General features: G+C 43.4%; 1 protein-coding gene across 11 annotated transcripts; it reads right to left on the reverse strand.

The window, feature by feature from the left end:
* Positions 1–185: 185 nt before the first annotated feature.
* LOC124006701 (far upstream element-binding protein 3-like) lies at positions 186–27,642 on the reverse strand. Of its 11 annotated transcripts, none has more exons than XM_046316784.1 (19): positions 27,318–27,642; positions 23,827–23,938; positions 20,795–20,828; positions 19,403–19,452; positions 19,166–19,237; positions 18,745–18,802; positions 16,535–16,697; positions 16,117–16,215; positions 14,753–14,960; positions 14,285–14,409; positions 14,002–14,136; positions 13,495–13,636; positions 3,845–4,005; positions 3,503–3,576; positions 3,216–3,292; positions 2,595–2,639; positions 2,066–2,137; positions 1,739–1,869; positions 186–1,599 (listed from the first exon to the last, which is right to left on the reverse strand). In XM_046316784.1, the coding sequence occupies exons 1-19, from the start codon at positions 27,414–27,416 to the stop codon at positions 1,570–1,572; spliced, it is 1,887 nt and encodes a 628-aa protein (XP_046172740.1). In that variant the 5' UTR covers positions 27,417–27,642; the 3' UTR covers positions 186–1,569. The 11 variants fall into 11 exon arrangements, with proteins under 11 accessions (XP_046172740.1, XP_046172741.1, XP_046172743.1 ...); XM_046316785.1 differs by having other exon boundaries at positions 14,291–14,409; positions 27,318–27,519; XM_046316787.1 differs by having other exon boundaries at positions 186–1,608; positions 27,318–27,518.

Here is a 27,642-nt window from a genome sequence, read left to right on the forward strand (position 1 = left end):
CATACCATACAGTTTGACCTTTATATTTACTTCATGTATAGCGAATACTCAGTCTTAAAACAGAGCGCGGAGGAAAGGTTTCACAGTTTAAACCCAATCAAATCGTTAACACTCAATACTGGAATGTGACAAGAAAACTAAGCTTTCAAATGGCAAAATAAAACAATTTTAACAGAACACAAAGGTAGTCTTGACGTTTTTAATACACGGTTACCTGTACATATGAGGAAAAAACACTAAAATTAAACATTTTGAAATTATAATATCCCTTTTCATTAAGCAATGAAGTTAACACTAGATTCATTTTGTAACTAATCAATCATACATATATTAGATCACACAAAGTAGAAAGAAAAATGAATTAAAAAGTTTAGCATTGGACTGTACACGAGTCCACAGTGTGTACTGGATGGGGCATTAGGGAAACTGGGTGGTACCAAATAAGACAATTTTGATCGTAATACTTAGCATATAAAAAACTACAATTAATTATTACACAGGTAGAATCCAGAGGCTTAGCAGTCTTGAATTATTTAGGTACAAAACATACATAAAAACCTGGCATTTCTCATTTTTGTCCATAGCAAGATGCAACATCAAATTTCAAATGACACATTCACGATCTTTGAACATTTTCAGTATGAAAACAGCAGAAAAACAGGGACAGTTTTCCTGTGATAATGACTCCATGAAAAAAACTTCTTTGATTTAATTATATATATATTTTTAAATAAAGTATTTAGTCAAGTATCTGAGCATACATACATAGTTTTACAAGATAGCAAAGGCAAATAACTCACAAAATGCAACATCCCCTTTCCCATATCAGATCATTGTAATAAATTATTCATTACATTTTCATATGCCTAAAAAAAAAAATTAAGAACTACAAGTTAAACACCTGTCAAAATATTAGAGAATCCATCTTTGTTTCAAAAATGAAATAAGATATTGCACCTTTTTTAAACCAGAGTACAATAAAAGACAATGGAAAACAATACAAAGCACAACAGGAATTAAATTAGGAATTGACTGCCATTTGCCAACATCTCTCGTATTTTGCAACAAAATTATACATTTTCCTGTAACAAAATATCACAGTTTCATCTCACTGAATTAAAATGCTTTTTGTAAAAGGAAAAGAAAACATTTTTACACATTCTTAAAACATCTTATGACAAAACAAAAAATAATTCAAGACTGCTAAGCCCATAATTGCGATTTTATTGCAACAGAACTAGAAAAAATAGATTATATTGCGTTTACTGAAAAGTTACAACTCCGGGGTTCGTTTTGGCAATGTAATTTGAATCAAAAAAGAAAAAATAGAAAACAAAACAGCTCTCTCATAAATCCAAAAGGGATCCCGGAAATTGTCAATTCAAAATAATGGTGTACACAAGTATTTAGTAACAATTAAATGTTCCTGATTTAGAAATATTATTTTTTTAAATTGTATAAGTCATTCTACAGCTAGTGTTTCTCACTAAGAAAAAAGTAAAAGTCTTCAAGGCGTTGCAAATCTAGAAACCTCTGTTACAAAAGGTTTGTTTTCATCCTCTCAGTGATTCAAAAATCTTCAACTAAAGGGTGTCCTCTCTAATGATCCTGCAAAACAGGTTCACATCAGTGACAATGGACAGACATACATTTACATGTGCAAGTTACAGTTCATCTCCTTACAGAAACAACTTAGTTAAACAGGTGTAGGGTGCAAAGAGTTGGGATGGGTTCTCACCTGAAGGCCTGGGGCCGGTGTCTGCTGTGCACCCTGGCCATAGTAGGCCCCCTGCTGTCTGTAATACTCCACCCAGGCAGCACTGTAGTCCGGAGGGGAGCTCTGCTGGGAGCCGGGGCCTGCTGCCTGGCCTGGGGAGAGGGTGAGCGCAGGGTAGAGGAATGGGGGTGACAGAGGAAGGTCAGGGGAGAGAGAGTTGGAGGCACCAGAGCATAGAGCACTACTGACAGCATCGAACAGCAAGCAGAAATCTACTTCCTCCGATGTTGTGCACTCAAAAGGAAAATCTATTGGAGGAGTTTGGTGGCCACGTGGGTATAATCTTACTCTGTTTCTTGTAGTAATCCTCCCATGCTTTGCTGTAGTCAGAGCCACTGCTCTGGGCTTGGCTCTGCTGACCTGGGCACAATAAAACAAGGATGAGTCAATACAACACACACCAAACCAGCTACCAAGATCTCCCCAATTAATGTGTTTGGCTCCATAAATAATTTATTCTGACTCAACTATATTCAATTATTCAAACAAATGCGATGTACATTGGTGATAAAATCAAGAGTCTGCTCAGCAATCTAGCTGCACAAACATGTAACCAAAATGGTATACTTCTGACTACAATCATCAGCGTCAAATGGTGTCAAGGTGACATGACATTTCTGCCCATAGACTCAAGTTCCTTTGCACAAAACTTGTTTAAAGAAGGGCAGGGGGAAGGTTTGAGGTCTGGTTCTGAGGTGTATACTGCGCACAACCCTAACCCTTAGTGGTGTTACACAAGCGAGAAGGGGTAGGAGCTCCCTTCTCTGATCTCCCCCAGAAGACTGACTCTTGCCTATCTTTTTAGAATACGGCTCACATGCTTTGGAATAGTCCATCTGGCCGGTCTGGGAACCATTGAGACCTGCAACCAGACAGATAACACTGTTGGAGGACAGAGTTACTGCATGAGGGTCTTTCAATGGAGGCTGAGGCTTACCATCCAGACATGTCCCACTGTATCCTATTGCTTGAGGCCTCTACCCAAACTTAGCCCAAACCCTAACTTGAACTTCCATCGAGTGAAAATTGGCTTTGAAATTTGAAGAAACGAAGGGGAAAAAAATGTAAGTAAACCCCATATCTGGACAGTTAGTCACATTCTGAATGCAAGAACTTCTCTGCCCCCCTCTTGAGTTGAATTTAAATGCACTGCAGCATTGCCAAAACCAGCCTTCAGTCTTTAATCTCTCATTCCTTGTATTCCTAGGAAATTTCTGTTCAACTGGCAACGTGTTGTCAGTAAGCAGAGCAGAGAGCATAAGATATAAGTCCTCCTTCCACCTCTTTGTCCTCTTTCATTTCTCTGGGAGGGACTGTTATTCCCATCATTATTTGGATGATTACATGATCTCCATATAACAAGGAATTGTAGTGAAATGGCGGACCGATATTGGTATTAAGTGTTATGGGTATCCCACCCTGAACCTAACTGACTTACTGGGGTCTTGCTGGCCCGGAGCCTGCCATGTCTGATATGTTGTGCCCCATCCTCCTGTCAGGAATGTCTGGGGTCCACTAACACCACAAAAACAGAGATAAGCATGTTAGACGGTTTAAGAGACCTACGGTCACAGTTTATATTTATACTAATTGTGTTGGCATGGGAATTGTTAAATCATTGTTTTCATATTTTGGTCAGAGGAAGTAGCAGCCGAGAACGTAGATGAAGGCATGTTAGACAAATGTAATAGTAGTAAAAAGTGTGGAGACCAAGAAGCTACTCACTTCTGATGCGGGGTAGTTGGTCCTTGTCCAAATGGGTTCAGACCAAAACTGCTGTTGCCCCCCATTCCTGAGGCCTAGACGAGAGAGCAAGAAAGGACAGGAGAGACCACACTTGTGGTTAAACGGGGGTGAACAGGCAAGGCCAAAGGGCAGCGCTGGCCGCTGACGCACTCCATTAAGTCCATTTGATGGATTCTTCATGTTTAACCCCGGGTGACATACTGGTGGATGGTAAGGGGCACAAGAACCAGTTGCACCCCCCCTTTGACATGTGCCCTCATGAATATCAGGTCAGACAATAGCTTTTTTTTTGGGGGGGGGGTATAAAAAAGGACCACCTACCCCAATCTTCTCATCGATCAGCTGGCGGGCCATTTCCATCTGCTGGTGGGTGCCGCGGATGGAGAAGATGCGCACGTTGGGGTCAGTGTTAGGTGGCGGGTTTCTCTGCAGCTCCACGTGCGCTCCGGACTGCTGGTTGATGTTCTTGATGGTTTCGCCACCTTTTAGGGAAGAGGAAATACACAAGTTTACATTTTTACCACCAATCAATCAGTTCTTAAAAACCACCAACAGTTCTTCCTCTGCTGTCTGGTTCTTAAAAACCACCGACAGTTCTTCCTCTGCTGTCTGGTTCTTAAAAACCACCGACAGTTCTTCCTCTGCTGTCTGGTTCTTAAAAACCACCGACAGTTCTTCCTCTGCTGTCTGGTTCTTAAAAACCACCGACAGTTCTTCCTCTGCTGTCTGGTTCTTAAAAACCACCGACAGTTCTTCCTCTGCTGTCTGGTTCTTAAAAACCACCGACAGTTCTTCCTCTGCTGTCTGGTTCTTAAAAACCACCGACAGTTCTTCCTCTGCTGTCTGGTTCTTAAAAACCACCGACAGTTCTTCCTCTGCTGTCTGGTTCTTAAAAACCACCGACAGTTCTTCCTCTGCTGTCTGGTTCTATCCTTTACGCTCCACCATACGTACCTAAACTCAACCGACTGAGGGTTAGTTGTAGTGATACCTACACCTTCATCCCCATTCTATTTTAACATCCGTGCTAATCAGAGACAAAGGACGACAACACTTCTTCCCCCACGCTGACGAATCAGACGGCAGCTTCCTGACGTGAAGGAGAGCAATTAAACCAGCAGGAAGAAATGAAACTTAGATGGAGGAGAAAGGACTAATTAAAGCGTATCCTCTTTCTGGGATGTCGTTAGTCTCCTTTTGCTTTCCCGACTCCATGTTGCGTTGTGGGGAGGGGGGGATACAATTACAACCCCTCTCCCCCCTCCTGCCATCCCAGTGAAAGGAGCGAGGGGGCTGTCCCAACATCAATTACACATTTGTTCACTGGTGGCTGACACTGGGCTGACCCCAGCTGACCTCGCAGTAAAAACGCTCATCCAAACCTCTCCTCCTCCCGAAGCCTCTTCCCTGCTGCCAATAGACTACACATGGGCCATTAACCCATTGTCAACCAAATGAAACTTCTGCCTTAATGAAGCCATTATGAGGTCCCCCCAGTCAGACAGCAGAGGGGAATGAAGAGCCACACTATTCATTTCATGAACTGGGCCTCGCTGGGACCACATCATACGGCCTTATTATTGAGACTGGTTTAGTAAGCTGGACAAAAAAAGGAGGGGATATAAAGTGCAACTGGCGAGGGACTTAGGATAAGGGGGAGGGAGCCCAGACAAGTTGGCCAGCAGTATGGGAAAAATCAACCAAGCACTTAAACTTAAGTGAGAATCAAATAAAATGTTTTGTCAAATGCTTCGTAAACAAGTGTAGAATAACAGTGAAATGCTTACATACGAGCCTTTCCAAATGCAGAAATAAAATAAGGAAAAAATACAATGAGTAACAATAACAAGGCTATATAAATGGGGTATCAGTACTGAGTCGAGGTGCAGGGGAACGAGGTAATATTGGTAGATATGTACATATAGGTAGGCATGACTAGGCAACAGGATAGATAAACAGTAGCAGCAGCGAATAATATAATAAAATAATAATAATATATGCCACTTAGCAGACGCTTTTATCCAAAGCGACTTAGTCATGTGTGCATACATTCTACGTATGGGTGGTCCCGGGGATCGAACCCACTACACTGGCGTTACAAGCGCCATACTCTACCAACTGAGCTACAGAAGGACGAATGTGATGAGTAAAAAGTTAATGCAGATAGTCAACCAAGAGCTACACGGACTAACTATTTAGCAGTCCTATGGCTTGGGGGTACAAGCGGTTCAGGGTTCTGTTGGTTCCAGACTTCGGTACAGCTTGCCGTGTGGTAGCAGAGAACAGTCCGACTTGGATGGCTGGACTCTTGGACAATATTTAGGGCCTTCCGCCGTAGAGGTCAACCGATTAATTAGGGAAGATTTCAAGTTCATAAAAATCGGTAATCTGCCTTTTTGGACACCGATTACATTGCAGGCAGACCACCTGTTACGCGAGTACAGCGTCAATGGGGCCTTGTGGCTGCAGTGAGTCAAGGTTAAGTTACAAGCTAGCATTAAACTTCACTTATTAAAAAAATATATACATCTTCACAAAATCACTAGTTAACCTAGTAATATCATCAACCATGTGTTATAACTAGCTTGTCCTGTGGTGCATATAATCAATGCAGTGGCTGTACATTTATCATAGAATCACAGCCTACTTTAACCCAAACGGGTGATGATTTAACAAAAGCGCTATCTTGGCACAAATGTACCTAACAATAATCAATGCCTTTCTTAAAATCAATACACAGAAGTATATATTTTTTTAACCTGCATATTTAGTTAATATTGCCTGCCAACATGCATTTCTTTTAACTATGGAAATTGTGTTCCTTCTCTTGCATTCAGTGCAAGCAGAGTCAGGGTATTTGCAACAGTTTGGCCTACCTGGCTCATTGCGAACTGTGTGACCGTAACTCATTTGCCAGAATTTTACATAATTATGTCATAACATTGAAGGTTGTGCAATGTAACAGCAATATTTAGACTTAGGGTTGCCACCCTTTCGATAAGATACGGAACGGTTCCGTATTTCACTGAAAGAATAAACTTTGTTTTCGAAATGATAGTTTCCGGATTTGACCATATTAATGACCAAAGGATCGTATTTCTATGTGTTATTATATTATAATTACGTCTATGATTTGATAGAGCATTCTGACTGACCGGTGGTAGGTAGCAGCAGGCTCGTAAGCATTCATTCAAACAACACTTTACTGCGTTTGCCAGCAGCTCTTAGCAATGCTTGAGGCACAGCGCTGTTAATGACTCGAGCCTTTCAACTCCTGAGATTAGGCTGGCAATACTAAAGTGCCAATAAGAACATCCAATAGTCAAAAGGTATATGAAATACAAAATGGTAGAGAGATAAATAGTTGATGTGTCATAATTCCTATAATAACTACAACCTAAAACTTCTTAACTGGGAATATTGAACCACCAGCTGAGCAAGGAACATACATTAATTATTATTATTTTTTTTACATGGCACATAGAGAAGTAAAAGTGCGCTAACAGTTTTTGCATTATTTAAACCAAATTGAACACATTTCATTATTTGAGACTAAATAGATTTGATGTATTATATTAAGTTAGTGTTCTGTTGTAATTGTCATTATTACAAATATGAAAATCCGCATCGGCTTTTTTTGGTCCTCCAATAAAATCGGTAACGGCGTTGAAAAATCATAATCGGTCGACCTCTATTCCCCGACACCGCCTGGTATAGAGGTCGTGCATAGCAGGAAGCTCAGCCCCAGTGATGTACTGGGTCATACACACTATCCTCTGTAACACCTTGTGGCCGGACGCCAAGCGGTGATGCAGCCAGTAAGATGCTCTCAATGGTGCAGCTGTAGAACTAAGGGGCCATGCCAAATGTTTTCAGTCTCCTGAGGGGGAAAGGCATTGTGTGTGGACCATTCCTTAGTGATGTGGATACCGAGGACCTTGAAGCTCTCGACACGCTCCAATACAGCCCTGTCGAAGTGGATGGGGGCGTGCTCCGGCCACCGTTTCCTGTAGTCCACGATCAGGTCATTTGTCTTGCTGACAGTTAGGCAGCTCGACCATTTAGCTCAATGCAGATGTTGCCTGTAATTCATGGCTTCTGGTTGAGATACGTACGTGTCGTCACTGTGGGGACGACCTTGTCGACGCACTATTCATGTAGCCGGTGACTGAGGTGGTAAACTCCTCAATGACATCGGATTAATTCCATTACATATTCCAGTCTATGCCAGTGAAACAGCCATGTAGCTTAGCATCCGATTCATTGCACTACTTCTATATTGAGTGTGTCACTGGTACATCTTTTTTTTAGTTTTTGATTGTAAGCAGGAATATATACACTGCTCAAAAAATAAAAGGGAACACTAAAATTAATGAAATATTCTTATTAAATACTTTTTTCTTTATAGTTTAATGTGCTGACAACAAAAATCAGGCAAAAAATTATCAATGGAAATCAAATTTATCAACCCATGGAGGTCTGGATTTGGAGTCACTCAAAATTAAAGTGGAAAACCACACTACAGACAGATCCAACTTTGATGTAATGTCCTTAAAACAAGTAAAAAAATGGGGCTCAGTAGTGTGTGTGGCCTCCACGTGCCTGTATGACCTCCCTACAACGCCTGCGCATGCTCCTGATGAGGTGGCGGATGGTCTCATGAGGGATCTCCTCCCAGACCTGGACTAAAGCATCCGCCAACTCCTGGACAGTCTGTGGTGCAACGTGGCGTTGGTGGATGGAGCAAGACATGATGTCCCAGATGTGCTCAATTGGATTCAGGTCTGGTGAACGGGCGGGCCAGTCCATAGCATCAATGCCTTCCTCTTGCAGGAACTGCTGACACACTCCAGCCACATGAGGTCTAGCATTGTCTTGCATTAGGAGGAACCCAGGGCCAACCGCACCAGCATGTGGTCTCACAAGGGGTCTGAGGATCCCATCTCGGTACCTAATGGCAGTCAGGCTACCTCTGACGAGCACATGGAGGGCTGTGCCGCCCCCCAAAGAAATGCCACCCCACACCATGACTGACCAACCGCCAAACCGGTCATGCTGGAGGATGTTGCAGGCAGCAGAACGTTCTCCACGGCGTCTCCAGACTCTGTCACGTCTGTCACGTGCTCAGTGTGAACCTGCTTTCATCTGTGAAGAGCACAGGGCGCCAGTGGCGAATTTGCCAATCTTGGTGTTCTCTGGCAAATGCCAAATGTCCTGCACGGTGTTGGGCTGTAAGCACAACCCCCACCTGTGGACGTCGGGCCCTCATACCACCCTCATGTAGTCGGTTTCTGACCGTTTGAGCAGAGACATGCTGGAGGTCATTTTGCAGGGCTCTGGCAGTGCTCCTCCTGCTCCTCCTTGCACAAAGGCGGAGGTAGCGGTCCTGCTGCTGGGTTGTTGCGCTCCTACGGCCTCCACGTCTCCTGATGTACTGGCCTGTCTCCATGCTCTGGACACTACGCTGACAGACACAGCCAACCTTCTTGCCACATCTCACATTGACTTGCCATCCTGGATGAGCTGCACTACCTGAGCCACTTGTGGGTTGTAGACTCCTCATTCTACCACTAGAGTGAAAGCACCACCAGCATTCAAAAGTGACCAAAACATCAGCCAGGAAGCATAGGAACTGATAAGTGGTCTGTGGTCGCCACCTGCAGAACCACTCCTTTATTGGGGGTCTTGCTAATTGCCTATAATTTCCACCTGTTGTCTATTCCATTTGCACAACAGCATGTGAAATGTATTGTCAATCAGTGTTGCTTCCTAAGTGGACAATTTGATTTCACAGAAGTGTGATTTACTTGTGGTCGGATTTGCCAAATGGAGGGTGAGGGAGAGCTTTGTACGAGTTTGTGTGGAGTGAAAGTGATCTAGAGTTTTAGCCTCTAGTTGCACTGGGGACATGCTGGTAAAAATGAGGAAAGATGTCAGTTTCCCTGTATTAAAATCAATGGCCACTAGGAGCACTACCTCCAGCTATGCATTTTGTTGTTTGCTTATGGCCCGATACAGCTCATTGAGTGCAGTCTTAGTGCCAGCATTGGTTTGTGGCGGTAAATAGACAGCTATGAAAAATACAGTACCAGTCAAGAGTTGACACATCTACTCGTTTAAGGGTGTTTCTTTTTTTATTACTTTCTACACTGTAGAATAGTGAAGAAATCACAACCATCAAATAACACATATGGAACCATGTAGTATCCAAACGTGTTCAACAAATCAAAATATTGTTTATATCCGAGATTCTTCATAGTAGCAACCCTTTGCCTTGACAGCTTTGCACACTCTTGGTATTCTCTGAACCCGCTTCACCTGGAATGCTTTTCCAACAGTCTTGAAGGAGTTCCCACATATGCTGAGTACTTGTTGGCTGCTTTTTCTTCTCTGTGGTTAAAACTCATCCCAAACCATCTCAATTGGGTTGAGGCCGGGTGATTGTGTAGGCCAGGTTATCTGATGCTGCACTCCATCATTCTCCTTCTTGGTCTAATAGTCCCTACACAGCCTGGAGGTGTGTTTTGGGTCATTGTCCTGTTGAAAAACAAATGGAAGTCCCACTAAGCGCAAACCAGATGGGATGGCGTATCGCTGCAGAATGCTGTGGTACCCATGGTTAAGTGTGCCTTGAATTCTAAGTAACAGTGTCACCAGCAAAGCCCAATCACACCACCTCCTCCATGCTTCGCAGTGGGAACCACACATGCAGAGCTCATCCATTCACCTAGTCTGAATCACAAAGACGGTTGAAAACAAAAACCTCAATTTGGACTCATCAGACCAAAGAACAGATTTCCACAGTTCTAATGTCCATTGTTTATGTTTCTCGGCCCAAGCAATACTTCTTATTGGTGTCCTTTAGTAGTGGTTTCTTTGCAGCAATTCGACCATGAATGCCTGTTTCACGCAGTCTCCTCTGAACAGTTGATTTTGAGATGTCGGTTACTTGAAAGCTGAAGCATTTATTTGGGCTGCAATTTCTGAGGACGGTAACTAATGAACTTATCCTCTGCAGCAGAGGTAACTGGCTTTTCCTTAACTGTTGCGGTAATCATGAGCCAGTTCCATCACAGTGCTTGATGGTTTTTGCAACTGCACTTGAAGAAATTTTCAAAGCTTTTGAAATTTTTCAGATTTACTGACCATGTCTTAAAAGTAATTTTGTTTCTCTTTGCTTATTTGAGCTGTTCTTGACATATGGACTTGGTCTTTTTTACCAAATAGGGGTGGTATACAGAAGATGATCCTATCTTGTCACAACACAACTGATTGGCTCAAAGGCATTGAAAGAAATTCCACAAATTACCTTAGCAAGGCACACCTGTTAATTGAAATGCATTCCAGGTGACTAACTCATGAAGCAGGTTGAGAGAATGCCAAAAGTGTGCAAAGCTGTTAAGGCAAAGGGTGGCTACTTTGCCAAATCGAAAATCTATTTTGATTGGTTTAACACTTGGATACTACATGATTCCATAGTTTTGATGTATTCCTTATTATTCTACAATGTAGAAAAAAGTTAAAAGAAAAATCCTGGAATGAGTGGGTATCTAAACTTGACTGTTACTGTAGATAAAAAAATCTTTGTAAATAGTATGTCCGCAGCTTATCGTGGGGTATTGTTACTCTGCCATGAAAACCTAGAGACTTCCTTAACATTAGAGATATAGCAGACCAGCTGTCGTTAACAAAAAGAAACAACCCCTCTAACTTTACCCGAAGCAGCCTTTCAGTCTTGACAATGCATAGAAAAAACAGCTCGATAATTATCCATGTCCCTGTTCAGCCACAACTCAGAGAAACATAGGATATTACAGTTCTTCAGGTCCCACTGATAGACTCGAACAGAGCTTGTCCAGTTTCTCTAGTAATTGTACGTTCGCCAATAGAACCGAGGGTAGAGGCAGTTTATTTACTCGCCAAAAAAGTCATCAGGAGCCCAATCATTTGTCTCTCATTTGTCTGCTTCAAGAATGTTTCTGAATATAAACTTTTTCTTGAATTTCATTTGCAAAAAAAGTAAATCCTTGAATATGAGTTGTGGACACGAGAGTAGAAGTACTCTTTCAGTTGAATGTTTATATCTCCACAGTTAACATAAACCACAAAGAGATGGGTCTAATACCTTACACATGTTCTGAAGATCTTTTTACATTTTATACCATTTTATACCTTAACCGGACGATGCTGGGCTAATTGTGTGCCGCCCTATGGGACTACCAGTCATTGCCGGTAGTGACACAGCCTGGCATTGAACCCGGGTCTGTGGTGACGCCTGAAACAGACCGCTGCGCCACTCGGGAGGCCGGAAGATGATAGTTGATGACTTGTCTAGAGTTGAATCTCACAAACAATTACCCCCCCAGCCAGTCACTACAAAGACAACGCTCCAACATGTCAGACTCAATCTCAACAGCACAAACATGACTCGAGCCACGCTACGTACCATGGTAAATTCCCGCCCTTAAAAGGGGCAGGTGAATTTGTCACATCTGTGATATTTTGGTTAAATGACCGTTTAAAAATACATTGACAGTCTACCACATTACTTCTTACTAGTAATGCATGTATTGCTTCAGAAACATTACAAAGCATGCTCAGCCGTTGTTTTGTTGGTGTCATTTTAGCAGGGGGAACATGTTGGTTGGTAGATTTTTTTATCCATCTACCTGCCACAGTGGCTGGTGGAGCAAAAAGTACATTTTATGCCCTGTATGTGTGGGTGGGTGGCGTGAGCCCCAAGTTACCAGGCTGTGTGTATTTGGGGGTGTAATCAGTGGGTCAAGCAGCTGCATAAAGGCATCGTAAAGATATTAATCACCTCAGTCTCTAAGGCCAGGCTGACAGGACCCAGACCCACAGTCATATTGGACCAGTTCATATGCTAATGCAGGGAGGGGGGTTCGCAGGGGGACGCAACGCCCAGGTTTATTCGCCCCCCCACCTCACAAAAGCCACTTGACATTTCTATTGCCTTGTTTCTATCATAGGTAAAGAGCCCCCCCCCTCTAACCACGCCCACCACAGCACACACACCCATAGGACAGGGACACACTCAGGGCTCCTCCGTAAGCGCAATGGTCAATGACTTTTAAATAGCTGGCAATGGAGTGAGCATGAATGGCCAATAAGCTAATTCCTCTCATTCATTCCCTCACTCCACTCCATTGAGCTGAAAGGGCCTCATTAGATGCCAGGAAACCTTCCACGTGATTGAAGGCTGTTATTATGAACCTTTAACAATTAATGTCACATTACATGCATTATCCCTGTCATTAAGCCCTTAGGGATGGGACACAATGCCACTTGTGCTGCATGCATGAGCCAGTGGAGGGGGTGAGGTGAGGGGGTGGCTGGACCCACACCATACGGGCTCATTGTGCAACTTTAAATGGCATTTCATCACGAGAGAACAAGCACAAGCTAATGGCCTGGCAATGATTCACTTTGGGCATAATCAAGGTTCTTGATAAATTGCTTATGCCTCTTTAAGTGATGAAGACCGCTGGTAAAAGAAAGAATCGACTGAAAGACAACATTATGCATTAAGGCTTGGTTTTCCCCGAGTAGGCACAGTAGGGGATGGCCTCGAACAATAAAAAAAAAAACTTTTCCTATTGGAAGTACACACACACACACTGAAGGGTAAAAAAAATTTTTTTTTTAAATAAACACTATTTTGCTCAACTGAACTTTAAGGGCTTTCAAGGAGTTGGTCTGACTCACACCTTGTTCCCACCCCCCCACTTGTTCCATGTCATACCTGGACCACCATATGACATGTGCCTTTTGTTCATTTACTCAGGTTTTAAATGAGGTGAAAATGAGACCAGAATAGGACTTTAAATGGGTTAATGGCTTTACTCAAAAATACATCCAAATGACAAAGATTGTTTTTGCTGGTGATGGATCTTGACAGCACCAAATGTAAAACTTGCAGAGTACTTTACTCACTGCGTTTGCTTCCTCACCTTTTCCAATCACCAGGCCACACTTGTCGGCAGGTATCGAGTACGTCACTTCCTGCAGGCCACCAGGCGCACCCATGTTCCAGTCTCCACGGCCTCTGCCCCGGCCTCTGGGCCCCACGGGACTCCCAAAGCCATCCCTCTCCTGTAGAGAGGAACCAGTGGGTGAGAACAGGCTCCTAGACATACACCACAGCACAAACATTTGACCCCCCCCCCCCCCCCCCCCAGTATCACCAGTGCAGCAAAATCTTGTCAAATTAAACCGTTCAGATTGTTAGGCATTCTCTTCAAATTCATGTGACTTGCATTATTTTACCTTCGACCCGATAGAAAGAGAAAGCCATGGGATATGACCAAGAGCGCCACCATGTGGGAGATTCTCTATGTTCTAGGGTTGAGACATGCCTCAGAGACTAAGCTCACCCACCCAGTGTACATTCTCTGCTCAGGGGCAGTGGGTCAGGTGGCAGAAACTAGAAAGGAGGTGGAGACCCACTGCCCTGTTACCTGTCTGTACACCTGTCTGAGGAGGTCCCCCCCACCACCCAGCCACAGGGCTAGGGGGTCCAGAGAAGCTTGAGAGGGGGCCAGGCTGGCCCTGTCCGGGAGCCAGCCAGCTAGAGAATGGTCTGGGGAGGCCTGCTACACAGGCAACAAGGAGTTTAAGGGGGGCATAGCTTACTTCAGAAATACTGTAAGGCAGGAGTGAACCAATCTGATACGATTCATAGGGGGTTGTTCATTTCATGGCAAAATATTTAAAGTAAAAAAAGTGGAATCCGTGCTGTACCTGTACCTGTGCCGTTTGGACCAGCTCATTGATGAGATGCACTGCATGCTGGCAACGGTCAGACTGGCCCATCACCTGGGCAATCCGGTCGGGACTGATGCCATCGTCTGAAGGAGAGGGGGACACTAGTCAGAACTGTTACATTAAACATAGTCCTTTGTCGCCCAGTTGGAAGAGCATGACACTTATAACACCAGGGTAGTGGGTTTGATTCCCAGGACCAGCCATAGGGAAAAAGTATGCATGCATGACTAAGTCGCTTTGAAGTGTAATCATGGCACAGCCTCACTGAACATTACAGATTCTCCAATATATTTGTTGTTACAGCCACCATGTGAGTCAATTGAAGAACGAGACAGGCAAACAAGAGATTCCAGATAGATTCAAGATTGAGGCCATCACTGACATTGACAATTGTATTAGCCAAGCACACGGGAAAACACCTTTAGTAGAGGGGAGCGGTCTCACCTGGTTTGAACTGGATCCTGACCCCAGAGTCATTCTGGATCTTCTTGATCATCTCTCCGTTCCTGCCAATGACGATGCCCACAGCAAACCTGGGGACTGCCACATCCAGACTGCTTCCCCCCAGTCTGGATCCAAAGTCTCCCCTGCTGGCCCGGAAGTCTCCCTGGTCCTTGTCCCGGATGATCTCCACCACCAGCTCTCGTGCTTGCTGCAAAACACCCATGCCACCAGCACAGAAATGTTTACATATTTTAACTGTAATATACAGTTGTATATTGTGGGAGGGGCCAGGTCCACATAATGGTGCAACTTTTTTTTAAATCCCAAAAGCTCTGACGAAGGCCGTCTGGCCGATACATAAGCTTATTAAAGATCGGTGATACTATCAAGAGCAGTGTGCCGTTTCCTTTTTCCTTCATCTTGTTCAATTGTTGCCATGCACCTGCAAATTAGATTGCTCAGACGTGCGAGTGCCTTTTGGAATGTTATATACACAAAGGCTGATTGATACCTTGAATCCTCTATCCTTGCCTTTTTCAAACTCATTGGTCTGACATGTTTTTATGCTTTACAAAAATAGAAAACGCAACAATTTCAACAGTTTTACAGTTCATAAGGAAATCTGTCAATTGAAATAAATTAAGTCGGCCCTAATCTAGGGATTTCACATGACTGGGGAGCCCGGCCCAGCCACTCAGAATATGTTTTATCCCCACAAAAGGGCATTATTACAGACAGAAATACTCCTCAGTTTCATCAGCTGTCCAGGTGGCTGGTCTTAGACCATCCCGCAGGTGAAGAAGCCAGATGTGGCGGTCCTGGGCAGGTGTGGTTACACGTGGTCTGCGGTTGTAAGGCCAGTTGGACATCTTGCCAAATTCTCTTAAGATGACGGAGGCAGCTTATGGTAGGGAAATTAACATTCAATTCTCTGGCAACAGCTCTGGTGGACATTCCTGCAGTCAGCATGACAATTGCACGCTGCCTCAAAAACATAAGACATCTGTGACATTGTGTTTTTTGACAGAACGGCACATTTTAGAGTAGCCTTATTGTCCACTGCACAAGGTGCACCTGTAACGATCATGCTGTTTAATCATCTTCTTGACATGCCACATCTGTCAGGTGGATGGATTATCTTGGCAAAGGAGAAATGTTCACTTAGAGGGATGTAAATAAATGGGTGCACAAAATGAGAGAAATAAGCTTTTTGTGCATATGGACCATTTCTGGGATCTTTTATTTCAGCTCATGAAACATGTGACCAACACTTTACATGTTGCCATTATATTTTTGTTGCGCACACGAGCAGGCTTGGAGTGTCGATATGAAGGAGGGGATCCAGGTTTCAGGGACTGACTGACCTGCACTTTGTAGGGGTCCCCAGTGATTCTCAGGGGTTTGTCTGCTCCAGTGGGCATGGGGCCATCCTGGATCATCATCATCTTCACACCGGTTCTCTCCTGTGGGGAGCAAACATGTCAAAAATAATCTGACCTACCCATTCCAGATGTAGAGGAAGTGAGATGGTTGAATAATGCTGACAATGAAGCACAAACGAGTAGATATCTTCTCATTGCTTATTGACAACTTCCTCCATTTCAATACCAACGGTTTCTGAAGAACTGCCTAAACGAATGTAGTTAACTTCAATAACCCAAAACAGTGGCATAAGGAGACATTTATTTCGCCACTTTAAAAACAAAATCACTAAGACCGGAGCATTTTGTTAATACACACGTGCCTCAACCACAGAATCCACTGAGCGTCTCGTGGACGTACCTGCAGTTGTTTGATGGTGTCCCCTCCCTTGCCAATGACCAGGCCCACTTTGCTGGCAGGGATGAGGATCTCCTGGATGGCGCTGTTGCTGTCCATCTCGCTGTGGAACCCCGGGCCGTTCCGACACCGGTCCACAATCTGACTCAGCAGCCTCTTGGCCTGCCTGGTGGGAGAGGGGCACAGTCCACTCATGGCCATGTTCATACACAGCCAGACCATGCATACAAACTATACCGGATGGGTTTCTCCATGTGCAAAAACTAGATATTGAATAGTGTCAACGGATTGTAAGGTGGTGCCACCTAATAACAGCACTAGACCATTCATCCGGTGCTGGTCATTATGGTGGAGTTCAGGAGGGCGCAGCGTAGAGCATTACGATAAACCGACACAGCCTTCCTCTTGCCAAAGCATTTTGCTTAGGTCTGTAATTGTGGCCGATTTTTGCTAGACAACGTTCCCGTAGATTGTAAAAGCATTATTTGGTCAACAGTAATAGTCTATGCATTATGTTGATTCCTGCTATGAAAGTATACACCGGTCTCCGTTTCGCTGCCGGCTCCCACTTCCCACAGCGAGCACAGAGGGAGAGATGCAGTCGGGAGAAGCATCAGCATATGACCTTTCTTCAAAATGCTATTGCGGGAAAAAAAACACCGTTTTCAAAGCAACCAATGTTCTTGTTGCAGAGCAGAGAGTGACAGCTTTCTGAGAGTATATCATGTATTTCTCACCTCATAATATTGACTTCATGACAACACTTTTACAACCAGTGTAGGCTGTGTTGTATGGGCTTTACGCCACTGCGGAGCAGAGCGTGCTGTTTACAGTGAATAGGCCTACATCACATAGCTTGGGCATTGCGCTGGAAAGCATTTGTGGGACTTTAGCCTACATTTACTGATACATTAATCAATTAGCCTACATTGCTATATAGCAATAATATCATATTTAGAGTTAGCAATCTTTCTAAGGGTTTATCAGCTGGCGAATAATATAACATAGGTCAATACGGACAAAGATTTCAGCAAATTCTCTGGAGCCAAAAATAAATCTGATAATTATGGATACTATTTTTAAAGGTTGCATTTCCAAGATATATTAGATGTAATTGCTTACTTTATCAATCATGGGCTACCATCTCAGTTATCTTACTTGGCACTGGAAAAATGTTTTGTCTAGGGAATCCTTTTTTGTTATCTGGCATAATAGTTCCATTTATTGTGACTGTGTTGCAATAAACTCAAGTTCTGATTTTCACGACTTGTGACTCAACCATTGGGTCCTTCTTGTGACTTGTATTTGCACTTGAACTGGATAGGCTACTATGATAAGCAGAATATTAGCAGCACTGGATGTGCTCAGCAAACGCAGTGGGAAGGACTCGCCACACTGGCACACGCAGCCTACATCAGCTGGTGAGCAGTGGAGGAGAAAGACATGTGGGCAGACAGGCAGGCACCGCTCGTAGGCGACAAGACACCAAAGCGACTCGCTTGCTTCTCCGTAACCACCAGTCACCAGCCTACCATTTAGCTTTGCCTGGTTATGAAAAAACAAACTGTTTATGAAATTGAAAACTATACTATTGTGTTTCCCTCCCAATTTCCCCAGTCTCCATTTAGTCTTCACTCTGGAAAAAAAAAAAACTACACAAATAAAACGGGCATTACAAAAAAGTAGCCAAGAGCCCGTCACAATTATTGTAAATTATAATATGGTCAATCTGACAGGAGCAATAGCCGACTCCGTAGAGAGACCATTCATCCCTTCAAAACAGCATTACCGATTACACATAACTATTGAACATTATATAAAAAGTGTGCGTTAGCCTGTGTGAGAAGGACTTGTTTCACAGGCTATTACAGGCAATCACGACCACATTATCATTGGTTTCACACAGACTAGAGCACTTGACCAGGACTCTAGCACTGGGGCTCAGTCTCATGACTCGACCTTGAGCACACAGGACTAGGCCTTGAGTGACTCGACTACGACCCCCCCCCATAAAAATATTTATAATTAAACCGCTGATTTACCATTATCACAAAAATTGTCCATTTATGGCCAAAAATCCATATTGTCATATCATCCAGCTCTAGTGCCACTTTGCTGAGCAGACATGTTTCCTTACAATATATTTCCATCTGATCACTATGTAGCCAAAACCAAGGTACCAAATCCCCGAGGGGGAATGTTCTGTAACTTACTCAATGTTCTCTGGACTTCCGGTTAGGGTGCAGGCCCTGTCCATCATGCCGCCGCTGTCTGTTACACAACACAACACAACGCTCCATTATACACACCTCCATGTTAACAGCCTACATGCTACCTTATTATTGATTCATGTTTATGAAGTCACATTGGTTATTTCACTACAAAATGACTCAATATATTCATTGTGGGCATATATATGGTTGTAGATAAGATTTGACAAGGCTTCAGTTTCTCTCAGCTGAACCTGTTGAGCAGGTTGTGTCATGAGCTTGCCTCGTACTCAGGGTGTGCTTCTGGGCTTCCTGGAAACGCTATCACCGATAACAGGAAGGACCTTAGTAGCAACTCAGTCAAGTACCGACTTAACAAACTAAGGTATAGAGGGCCACTGTCTCTTCTTTAGGCAGAACTTACCTGCAGCTATCTGAATCTTGCAGCCTGACTCCAACTGAATTCTCGTGATCTGCTCTCCTCCTCTTCCAATGACTGAGTGTGGGTGAGAGGAAAGGGAATTACAACAGTTACAATGTCAATATCCCAGCCCGTGTTTGTTGCAAATGACTCCAAACAGTTCATGTGAGTACTGTAAGTTGGACACAATCACTAGAATGTGTGTGGGAGTATTATCAACAGCTAAATAGTGTTACTTACTGAATCCAACCATCTTATCAGGCACTTTGAAGTCTTCTGTCATAATAGCCCTGCAAGACACCACGACAACAATCAATGACAGAGGCCCCAGTACAAAACCATTAAGGGTGTATACCGTATCTACTGGGATGTAGTATGGCCTACTTATAAATGATAGGATTGTATTATCATACTTATGAAAGCTTGACAGGATAGTTCACCCTCAACCCAAAGATGCATCTCAGTGTTCCCCTAGGATTTTTTTCAGCAGCAATGACAAAGTGAGGTTTTGGGGGGGTTGGGTTGGTAGTGGGCTTGGCCAATGGCACTGTCTCTGACCAAAACTTTAGATAACCTGACATATTTGCTGTTTTAAAGCAATTTTCCTGCAACCCTACACATTTTGCAACGGGGCTGAGAAAAAAAACGTAAGCCAAAATAATATTTCATGCGAACGCAAAACGCAAGTATTATTTAATAACTTTGTCAAATGAACAATACATTATACAAGGCATAAAGCTTAAGTTAAAAGGCAATACTGACATTAACAAGACAATAATGTAGGCACCAGAGACTGAGTGTTCATGGCCTGAGTCCCTAGGGAGGAGAGAGTCAGTACTGCATCTCACCAGAGCAGGTCAAGAACAAAATGCAATTCATCTAAAACCCCTTCATAAACATTGAGCTGTTTCAATAAAAAAAAATCTGCATAGTTAACCAATACTATTACAGATATCAGACCTACAGGAACTAAAGACAACAGAACCTCTGCTTCAGAGGTCTATGGAATTGGGGGATAGGGAGAGCAACACAGAAGGCTAAATGGTATTTGCCATGGTCTTATGCTATCCGACTGACTCAAACAAAATCAAATGGGGGGGCTCCATGCCAGGACTTTTTATTTTACGTTCTGCACGTCTAGTTTTTATTATGGGGATTGTTAGTTCTCAAAGATGATCCATTATCTTTACTACATACATTATATCTGGTTTGAGTCTTTTAAGTTTACACTGAAATCGTTTTAGTCACGAAAAATATATAAATAAATGCATCATCTTTTTCTGGAGTGGTGGCCCGCCTCGGCATCTTACGTTGCGCCCATATTCCCCATTCATTTGGATTGATGGCAGCCGATTTCTACACAACGTGGACTCTGGTCAACTTGAGACATGAAAACTTCCAACTAGGTATCCCTTTAATTCATGAAAGTGTCATTCTGTGCCAAACTTGATGACAAGAAGAACATGTGTTTGACTAAAACCACAAAGGCCTATTTGTTCTGCATGCAACTATCTGAGATGCTACTGGATACAGGGACAATAGTGAGGTTCATAGCCTGATTGATCTACTGTGAAATCAATATCTACTCACACATCCATCAATAACAAAGTCATTCGAGAAGATGAGTCTCACCTTTGATGTACCATTCCACCCAGCTGGTTACCTACTGAGAAACGATATGATGGGAAAACAGGAAGGGGAAGAGAAACAGGGGGAAACAATTAGCTTGAGACCAAATTAACTCAATGCAAAACTCAAAAATACAGAATAACCATTGTGGCTGCGGGACCAAGAGAAGTGACTCCGGGTGGATTGGATAAAAAAAGAAACAGATGGAGATGGCTCTGTCTGACACACAGCAGGGGTGTGCACAGCTAGGGAAATGAGGCGTGTGCATGGTTCAGAGATAGTACCCGGGTCACTGGTTATCAGCACAGACATGCATTTTGACAGGTTGCAATAAGCAGTGGACTTAAAGGTTCACTGAATGATATGGTGCTACTGACAGAACACCATAAACGGATATCTACAAGGTTCACTACATTTTTACGGCCGTTTGCACATATTTAGTTGTTGGAAATGCATTGAGGTAAAGAAATTAAATGCCTATGAATATAAAGCATGTATGATGTGGTGTCAATTCACACAGACATTACACTGCGGAGGACGTGCGCTTAACTTAAACGGTGTTAAATGGTACTTGTATTATTTAAAAGTGACCATTAAGGACATAACAGGGGTGACCGATGTATTTATACAGCGCAACAGCCGACTGTTGTTACATTTCATATTGTGTGTAGCTTAACCTTGAGAAACTGAAGAGCAAATTGTTGAAAACAAGTGAGTTGGCCAGCCAAACAGCCACCAGAACTGCACACAACTTATTCAGCCATGCATTCAGAGCAAAAATACACCACACCATGACAGGTTAAGAGGACAATAACTGACTTGAGTTTCTGCTTCACTGACACAAAATTGCCCAAATCTACATTTTGGGTGCATATGGGTAACCACACGAAACATTCCACCATTCTGCAAAGCCACACCCTTGCGGGTTAGCTACAATTCCAGAGAATCAACCGCCGACATACACAACAACAATAATAATAACAATAATAATAACATGGAAACTAAGGACAGCTTGTCAAACATGCTTGGTGAATTGAAAACATTTTGTTGGTAAACAAGATAGGCTAGTTCAATTTTAAGTTTACTGAGTTTTCCATTGTCATATGCTTCTAAAACAGACTGAGTAAAGTACGCAGGAAAATACTGACCTACAGAGGGAAAACTATGAGCAATGACAGATACACACTTTAGACACAAGTATTAGGACAAGTCATGAATTCTTTCACAGACAAAATGCGGTGTACATTTGAAATCAGAAACACACCCAGCGCTAGAGGCCCAAAGGAAAAGGCAGATGTTGGAAAATGAAAATGCATACAGTTCAGTTACATTTCTAGTTTGCCAGGTTTCAAACTGCGAGAGCAAAACAGAATTGAGCCAGAATGTGAATCGAGGGCTTCAATACAAAAACGTAAAACCATGTTCACACTGACCTTTGCGACCATCAGACAATACCTCTTAACCCCTTATTAGATTAGGCCAAGACATTTCCTGTTTTATAACATAAATGCTCTGACAGAACTGCTTCCTCAGGGAGAGGCTGGAGTTAAGTCATGAGTAAAGCCTTACATAAGGTTTAGCTGACTTCTGTTGCTCCTGCTTTTACTGGGCCTGTAAGCTTAGAAGGTAATTTTCCACATCAAGGACCCCCCCCCCCCCGAACTGGTCTCAGCTCATCCCCTGCAATTCCTTCAAGGCAGCTGCAGCCCATTTGCTGAACTGATTCTGCAGCAAGATGTAGCAAACACACTAACACCACAGAATTTCAATTCCTATAACCACTGGAAGTGTGAACGCGAAGCCAATGCAGCAAGATCCTTAATGTAAGGGCTCACTCAATTACAATGAAATCCAGATCAGTTGTGCTGTCTATTGAATTGTTTTCATCTGTAAATACACGTCATTAGCATAACAAAAAGTAACCATAAGGACAATAGTTACAAAAATGAATCTTTATGAATAGCAACAACTGATATGAGCTCAATCAGCATTATCCACATTTCTAGAAGCACGGTTCCTTTCTCTACTTGGTGGACTTGCCTCTAACCACAAACCTGTTTCACTTGCTGCTGCTCGCTGCATTTGGCCTTTTTTTAAAATCCCTTACAGCTTTGGAGGCATGTAACCTGCAGTTTGTGGTTTATCAAGCAACCAATGTCGATCAATCATATCTGTCGCAGCTAGAGCATTGTGCTGCAGGAAGAGTGAGGGTTAGAATGAGAAATCCCCTCAATGGCCTCTGGGTAACTAGGGATCTGCTTCTGTTCTGACCTAACAGTTAATTTACTTTGTGGTGTTGGACAGTAATCCTGCCCTGAAATAACACAGGACGAGGAGGAGAAAGCTCTGTCTGAATCGAGCTACAGAGAGGCAGAGCACTTCCCAACTCCTCCTGGCTAGTGGTTCCTCTACCCACTTCCACATTTCTCCTCGCATTGGCACAAGGCAGCACCGATCCAAGCCAGCCCACTACTAGTACAATTACATGTCATTCAAAACGCAACAGACTTGCTATCCAGAGGGCCCCATTGCTTGAGAAACACACTGGCTAGCTCCTACACCTTCCACAAATAGGCTACGAGACAGAATATACATAAACAAGTGACAAGAGCTCACATTACGTAGTGCCGTCATGACTGATCTCTTGACCTGGGGGTCGCTGGTTATCCTGGTCAGTTGGCTACACCACAGTCTCAAGACAGCTGAAATATGGAGTGGATTTAAAAAGCTAAGGTGGACCAATCAATTACTTCATAGTGTTTGCAATGGCACTTCAGACAACAGGGTTTGATTAAGCCAACACGGTATTTGGCTTAAGTGTTGTACCACAGTCCTCAACAAGTACGGTAAGATTGCATAAAAACCAGAAGGACCCTCACACTCGGTTGCAGCGCCCTTTCCCAAAGCCGTTTGAAGGGTACCCAGTTGAGCATACTGTAACGGGGATAAGTGTTAAGGCTCATATTAAAACAGGAGGATTGTTTTGTATAGTGCATGAGGGAGAGTGGAGAGACCCACTGCCACCGCCTGCTTACCTCCATCATCCATTGAGCGCTTCTGGCCTCCGTAGCCATAGAGAGAGGGGTCTAAGACTGGAGAAGAGTTGTTCATGTGGGGCATCTGGTCACCTCCCATCTTCGCCGCAATCTGAGGAGACAAGAGGGATAGAGGAGAGGGAGGGCTAGGGTGTGCACACTGATAGCAGCACATAACCGGTCCTAGATAATTAGACTAGTTATATCATTAGAAAGGTTTTATTTTACCTATTATTTAGCCAGCCAAACTATTACCCAAAAATATGTACTACTTTTCATGTTCTAATTTCAGTAATCAGACATTCTTACTCAGTCCCCTACATCTGAAGGAACATGAAAGGCAGTAACTACCTAGTTATGAAACTAGCTATAGCTGCACCACATGCACATTTGATAAAAACACTGCTTGCAACTCCTCACATGAAATTTTCCCCTTGCCAACACCAATTAACTACATGTATTCTCAGTAGATTGACATTCAAATCCAAACGTCGCACAAAAGCATGAGGCCAGTTTCTCCTAAACCCCTCCTCCGCCACTACCTCTAGCCATTAAAGAAAGTATAGAGTTTCTGCAACATAGTCGCAAATTAGAAGCTGACAATTAAAGCCTTCCATCAACTTCAGCGATCATTATCTACTTCAGTGCCACCACAGAGCTTCCTGCCTGCCTCTGAAAGTGAGAGGGGAGGAGAGAAAAAAAACAGCTTTCCACCATGGCTCCTGATCCCAGTTAGGGCTGAGCTGAACTGGGTAGGGGGCCACGGACTGGGTGAGTGAAGGCTCCCCCTCTTCCCTAGAGCTAAACCTTCTTTCTGGGAAATGTCGGGGTGGTATGTCAACACTGTGAGCCGCACACTGATAAATCAACTACCTAGCGAAACGCTCGTGCCTAGAAGACTAGTATAGTCCTCACAAAACAACTGTTGCCGACTGTCAAGGGGGTTTGGGGCAGGCTAGTTCCATGAGGGAAGAAATGCCAGAGGATATTCTGATGCTCAGGGAACATGCCCGAGGTTGGTGAGGCCAGTTTGCTCTGAAATTACAGGTCAAACACTCATGTGTCAAGGGGTAATTCCGCTCTGCATACCACACTATGGCATTGATGTTAAGGTTCTTGAAGTAAAAAATATTTGTATTCTATTTTTCATTAAGGACTGGATGACATTTGCGTAAATATTCAGCTATATCAAAAACATTGCGAAGTGAAAGACTCTCCGGAACTTCTATATAGTTTTTGTCCAGTATTTTTCGGAAAGTAGCGCAAGGAAAAATTGGTCCCCCAAAAACTACAACACATATGTGTACGTGTACCACATCATTGCTCACTCGCTCTGCTCTGGGTGCATCTTGTGCCTCTTGCTAGATGTCACTCAAATGACAAGGGGCTGAAGCTCATTGGATTGAACTCAAATTGCTTGGGGGCTGGCCCACGTGGGGGGAAATGGCACAGCTTCCGGAAAAAGTCCATTTTAAACAAGGGATTTCGTGGCTAAATGAGGTAATACAGTAATTCCACACAGATTATGCATGTATGAACTACACGTCGACCCATCCAGCGCAAAGCTTGAAAAATTGTGATATTTTATAAATCTAACCGAAAACAAACTCAAAAAGCACTAACCTCTCAGCACTAAGAAGCAGTGTATTGAAATCTTTGGTCTTTGCACAGGCTAGCAGTAAAATGGGCAGGGTCTCTGGACCTGTTCTACTTTTCCCGCTATGGAGTTGATAAAATGGGCAAATGGCATGGCTGTCCTATTCCTCTTTCGTAGAAGCACAGACCTGGGGCCTATAGGGAAGCCGCAAGGGACAGCACGGTGCCACGGTTATCAAAGGAAAACTAAAACCTGACCCACAAGCGTGATGCATGACTACAAGGCCACATGCTTGTAGCTCATGGGATACACACACAGCTGAGAGAGTTGGGGGAAGAGACCTCGGGCATTATGAAATGGACACCAGTACACCCAAACATGTGCTTATGCCATATGTTCATCTGGGTTTATTTGCAGGAATGTGTCTTTCTCAGGGCGAATATATTGTGAATATGGTAATGAAGACTAATAGTTGCTTTTAAAATACGCATTTAGGAGGATTTCAGCTCATTATTTTCTTTGTCATATTTCCCTGGCCGAGACTATGTGAAAACAGGTGTGGGTTTTAGCCCTGGGAGTAAAGGCTTCACAAGAACTCGGCCCCGAGTGCAGATACCAACTAGGAAGGAATGGGGAGCGGTTAGCAGTTTTCCTTCAATGTTTTCAATAGCCTACGTCCTGAAGTTATAGTCATCTCGGGAAACGTTTACCATGTTGCATGCATGATACTGTTATTTTAAATTTAATAATTTGCACCGTAGTAGCCAACTGTGGTTTTATGATCAATTGTAATATTGTCGAATACAGAGTGTTTGGGAGGTTAAAGATTAATACATTCTGAATAACTACAGTGCCTAGCATTTTTTCATCATATGCCCAAATGACATTAGCTAACTTCGAGACGTCAAGAAGTAGCTAGTTAGCCAGCTAAAACAATGCATAGGAAATATTGGACGTTACAACTCGTTAGCTAACGAGCTAGATAAGGTTAGCTAGTTAGTTACCGGTAGCTAATTCCAAGACTAGAGTAACGTTGTTGCACCGTTAGCTAGCCAGTAGCCACTGAGTTATAACGTCCAATACCATTTAGCTAGCTGACAGCCTGGCTGCAAAAAAAAAGTTCAGTGATCACATTTTCGCTTTACGGTCAACATAAGCTGTTGCCGTTGCTAGTTAACCGTGCATGTTTATCTGGCTTAATTTGTATAATCGAGGTTAGCTAGTTTTGCTACCAGACTGAAGCACTCGATAGCTTAACAGCTAGCCAACGTCAACTCGGTCCTGGATTCTGAAATAGTTTGACATGGCTACATCGCTGTAGTTAACTAGCCAACTTATTTTATCCAGTGTAAATGTGCGAGTGGTTGCAATTCAACACATCGAGTTGTCTTGTTTTCTGCTAATAAGACAACTTTTGACAGCGCTTGGCTGAAATCAGCTGATATTTCTGGCTTCACCACGAAACTAGGCCACGGCCATACCGGTAGTTTCTCGACGCTGGTGGTAGAAATAGTTAGCTAGTGTTAACTAGCTTCAACTTATGTGGCTTTACAACAAGTTGCAATTTGTTGCTTATGCCTTGCTTTAAAAAAAAGTTGCCCTCACCTCAGTTTCATGCAGTTGATTTCTATGTTGCGTCAATCATGCTTTGCCTAATTAACTTGCTTGTTATTTTGACTTTTTAATTGTGCGTCTTTTGGTCCGCATTCTCATAATCTGCAGGCACAGCCATGCAGTCACTTGGACCTAGTGTGGTTAGCTAGCTAGCTATATATACGGGAGAAGTGTGTTTTTTAGAGTAGAGGGGGTTCTGTGGGTGCGCTGGTAGAAAAAAAGTGCACTCCTCCACCACGCAGAATGGTCTTGTTCGTTTCTCTTCGTTGTAATGAATTACCTGTCGGGCCCGGTGTAAAGCGTCGGCGAAGCCATCTGCTTTCGTTCCAGGCTGAGCCACCGAGGCCTGTCCCTGTACCAACTCCGCCATCATCATCATCCCTACTACAGCAGCTCAGCGACACACCAAAAAAAACCTTTAGACTAGCGAGCAAATCAAACAGCACACGCGCCGACCTCAGGAAGAAGAAACTGAGCTCCTTTCTACACGATACCGCGAGATTCAGAACCATCCATTTTGGATACATGTATTTGATGAAATCACGCGTTACTTGACAGATAGCATGACCATTTTAACCGGAAGAAGTACTGATGGAGGTCAGATG

This window comes from Oncorhynchus gorbuscha, linkage group LG20 (assembly GCF_021184085.1).
Source record: "Oncorhynchus gorbuscha isolate QuinsamMale2020 ecotype Even-year linkage group LG20, OgorEven_v1.0, whole genome shotgun sequence".
In the NCBI taxonomy this organism is placed as follows: Eukaryota; Metazoa; Chordata; class Actinopteri; order Salmoniformes; family Salmonidae; genus Oncorhynchus; species Oncorhynchus gorbuscha.

Excerpts from the sequence above, each read along its gene's own strand:
- LOC124006701 (XM_046316784.1), bottom strand. The coding sequence starts at position 27,416 with ATGATGATGATGGCGGAGTTGGTACAGGGACAGGCCTCGGTGGCTCAG. Across the intron at positions 16,216-16,534 it reads ACACCATCAAACAACTGCAG|GAGAGAACCGGTGTGAAGAT; the intron begins GTACGTCCACGA and ends TGCTCCCCACAG. Across the intron at positions 3,577-3,844 it reads TGATCGATGAGAAGATTGGG|GCCTCAGGAATGGGGGGCAA; the intron begins GTAGGTGGTCCT and ends TCTCTCGTCTAG.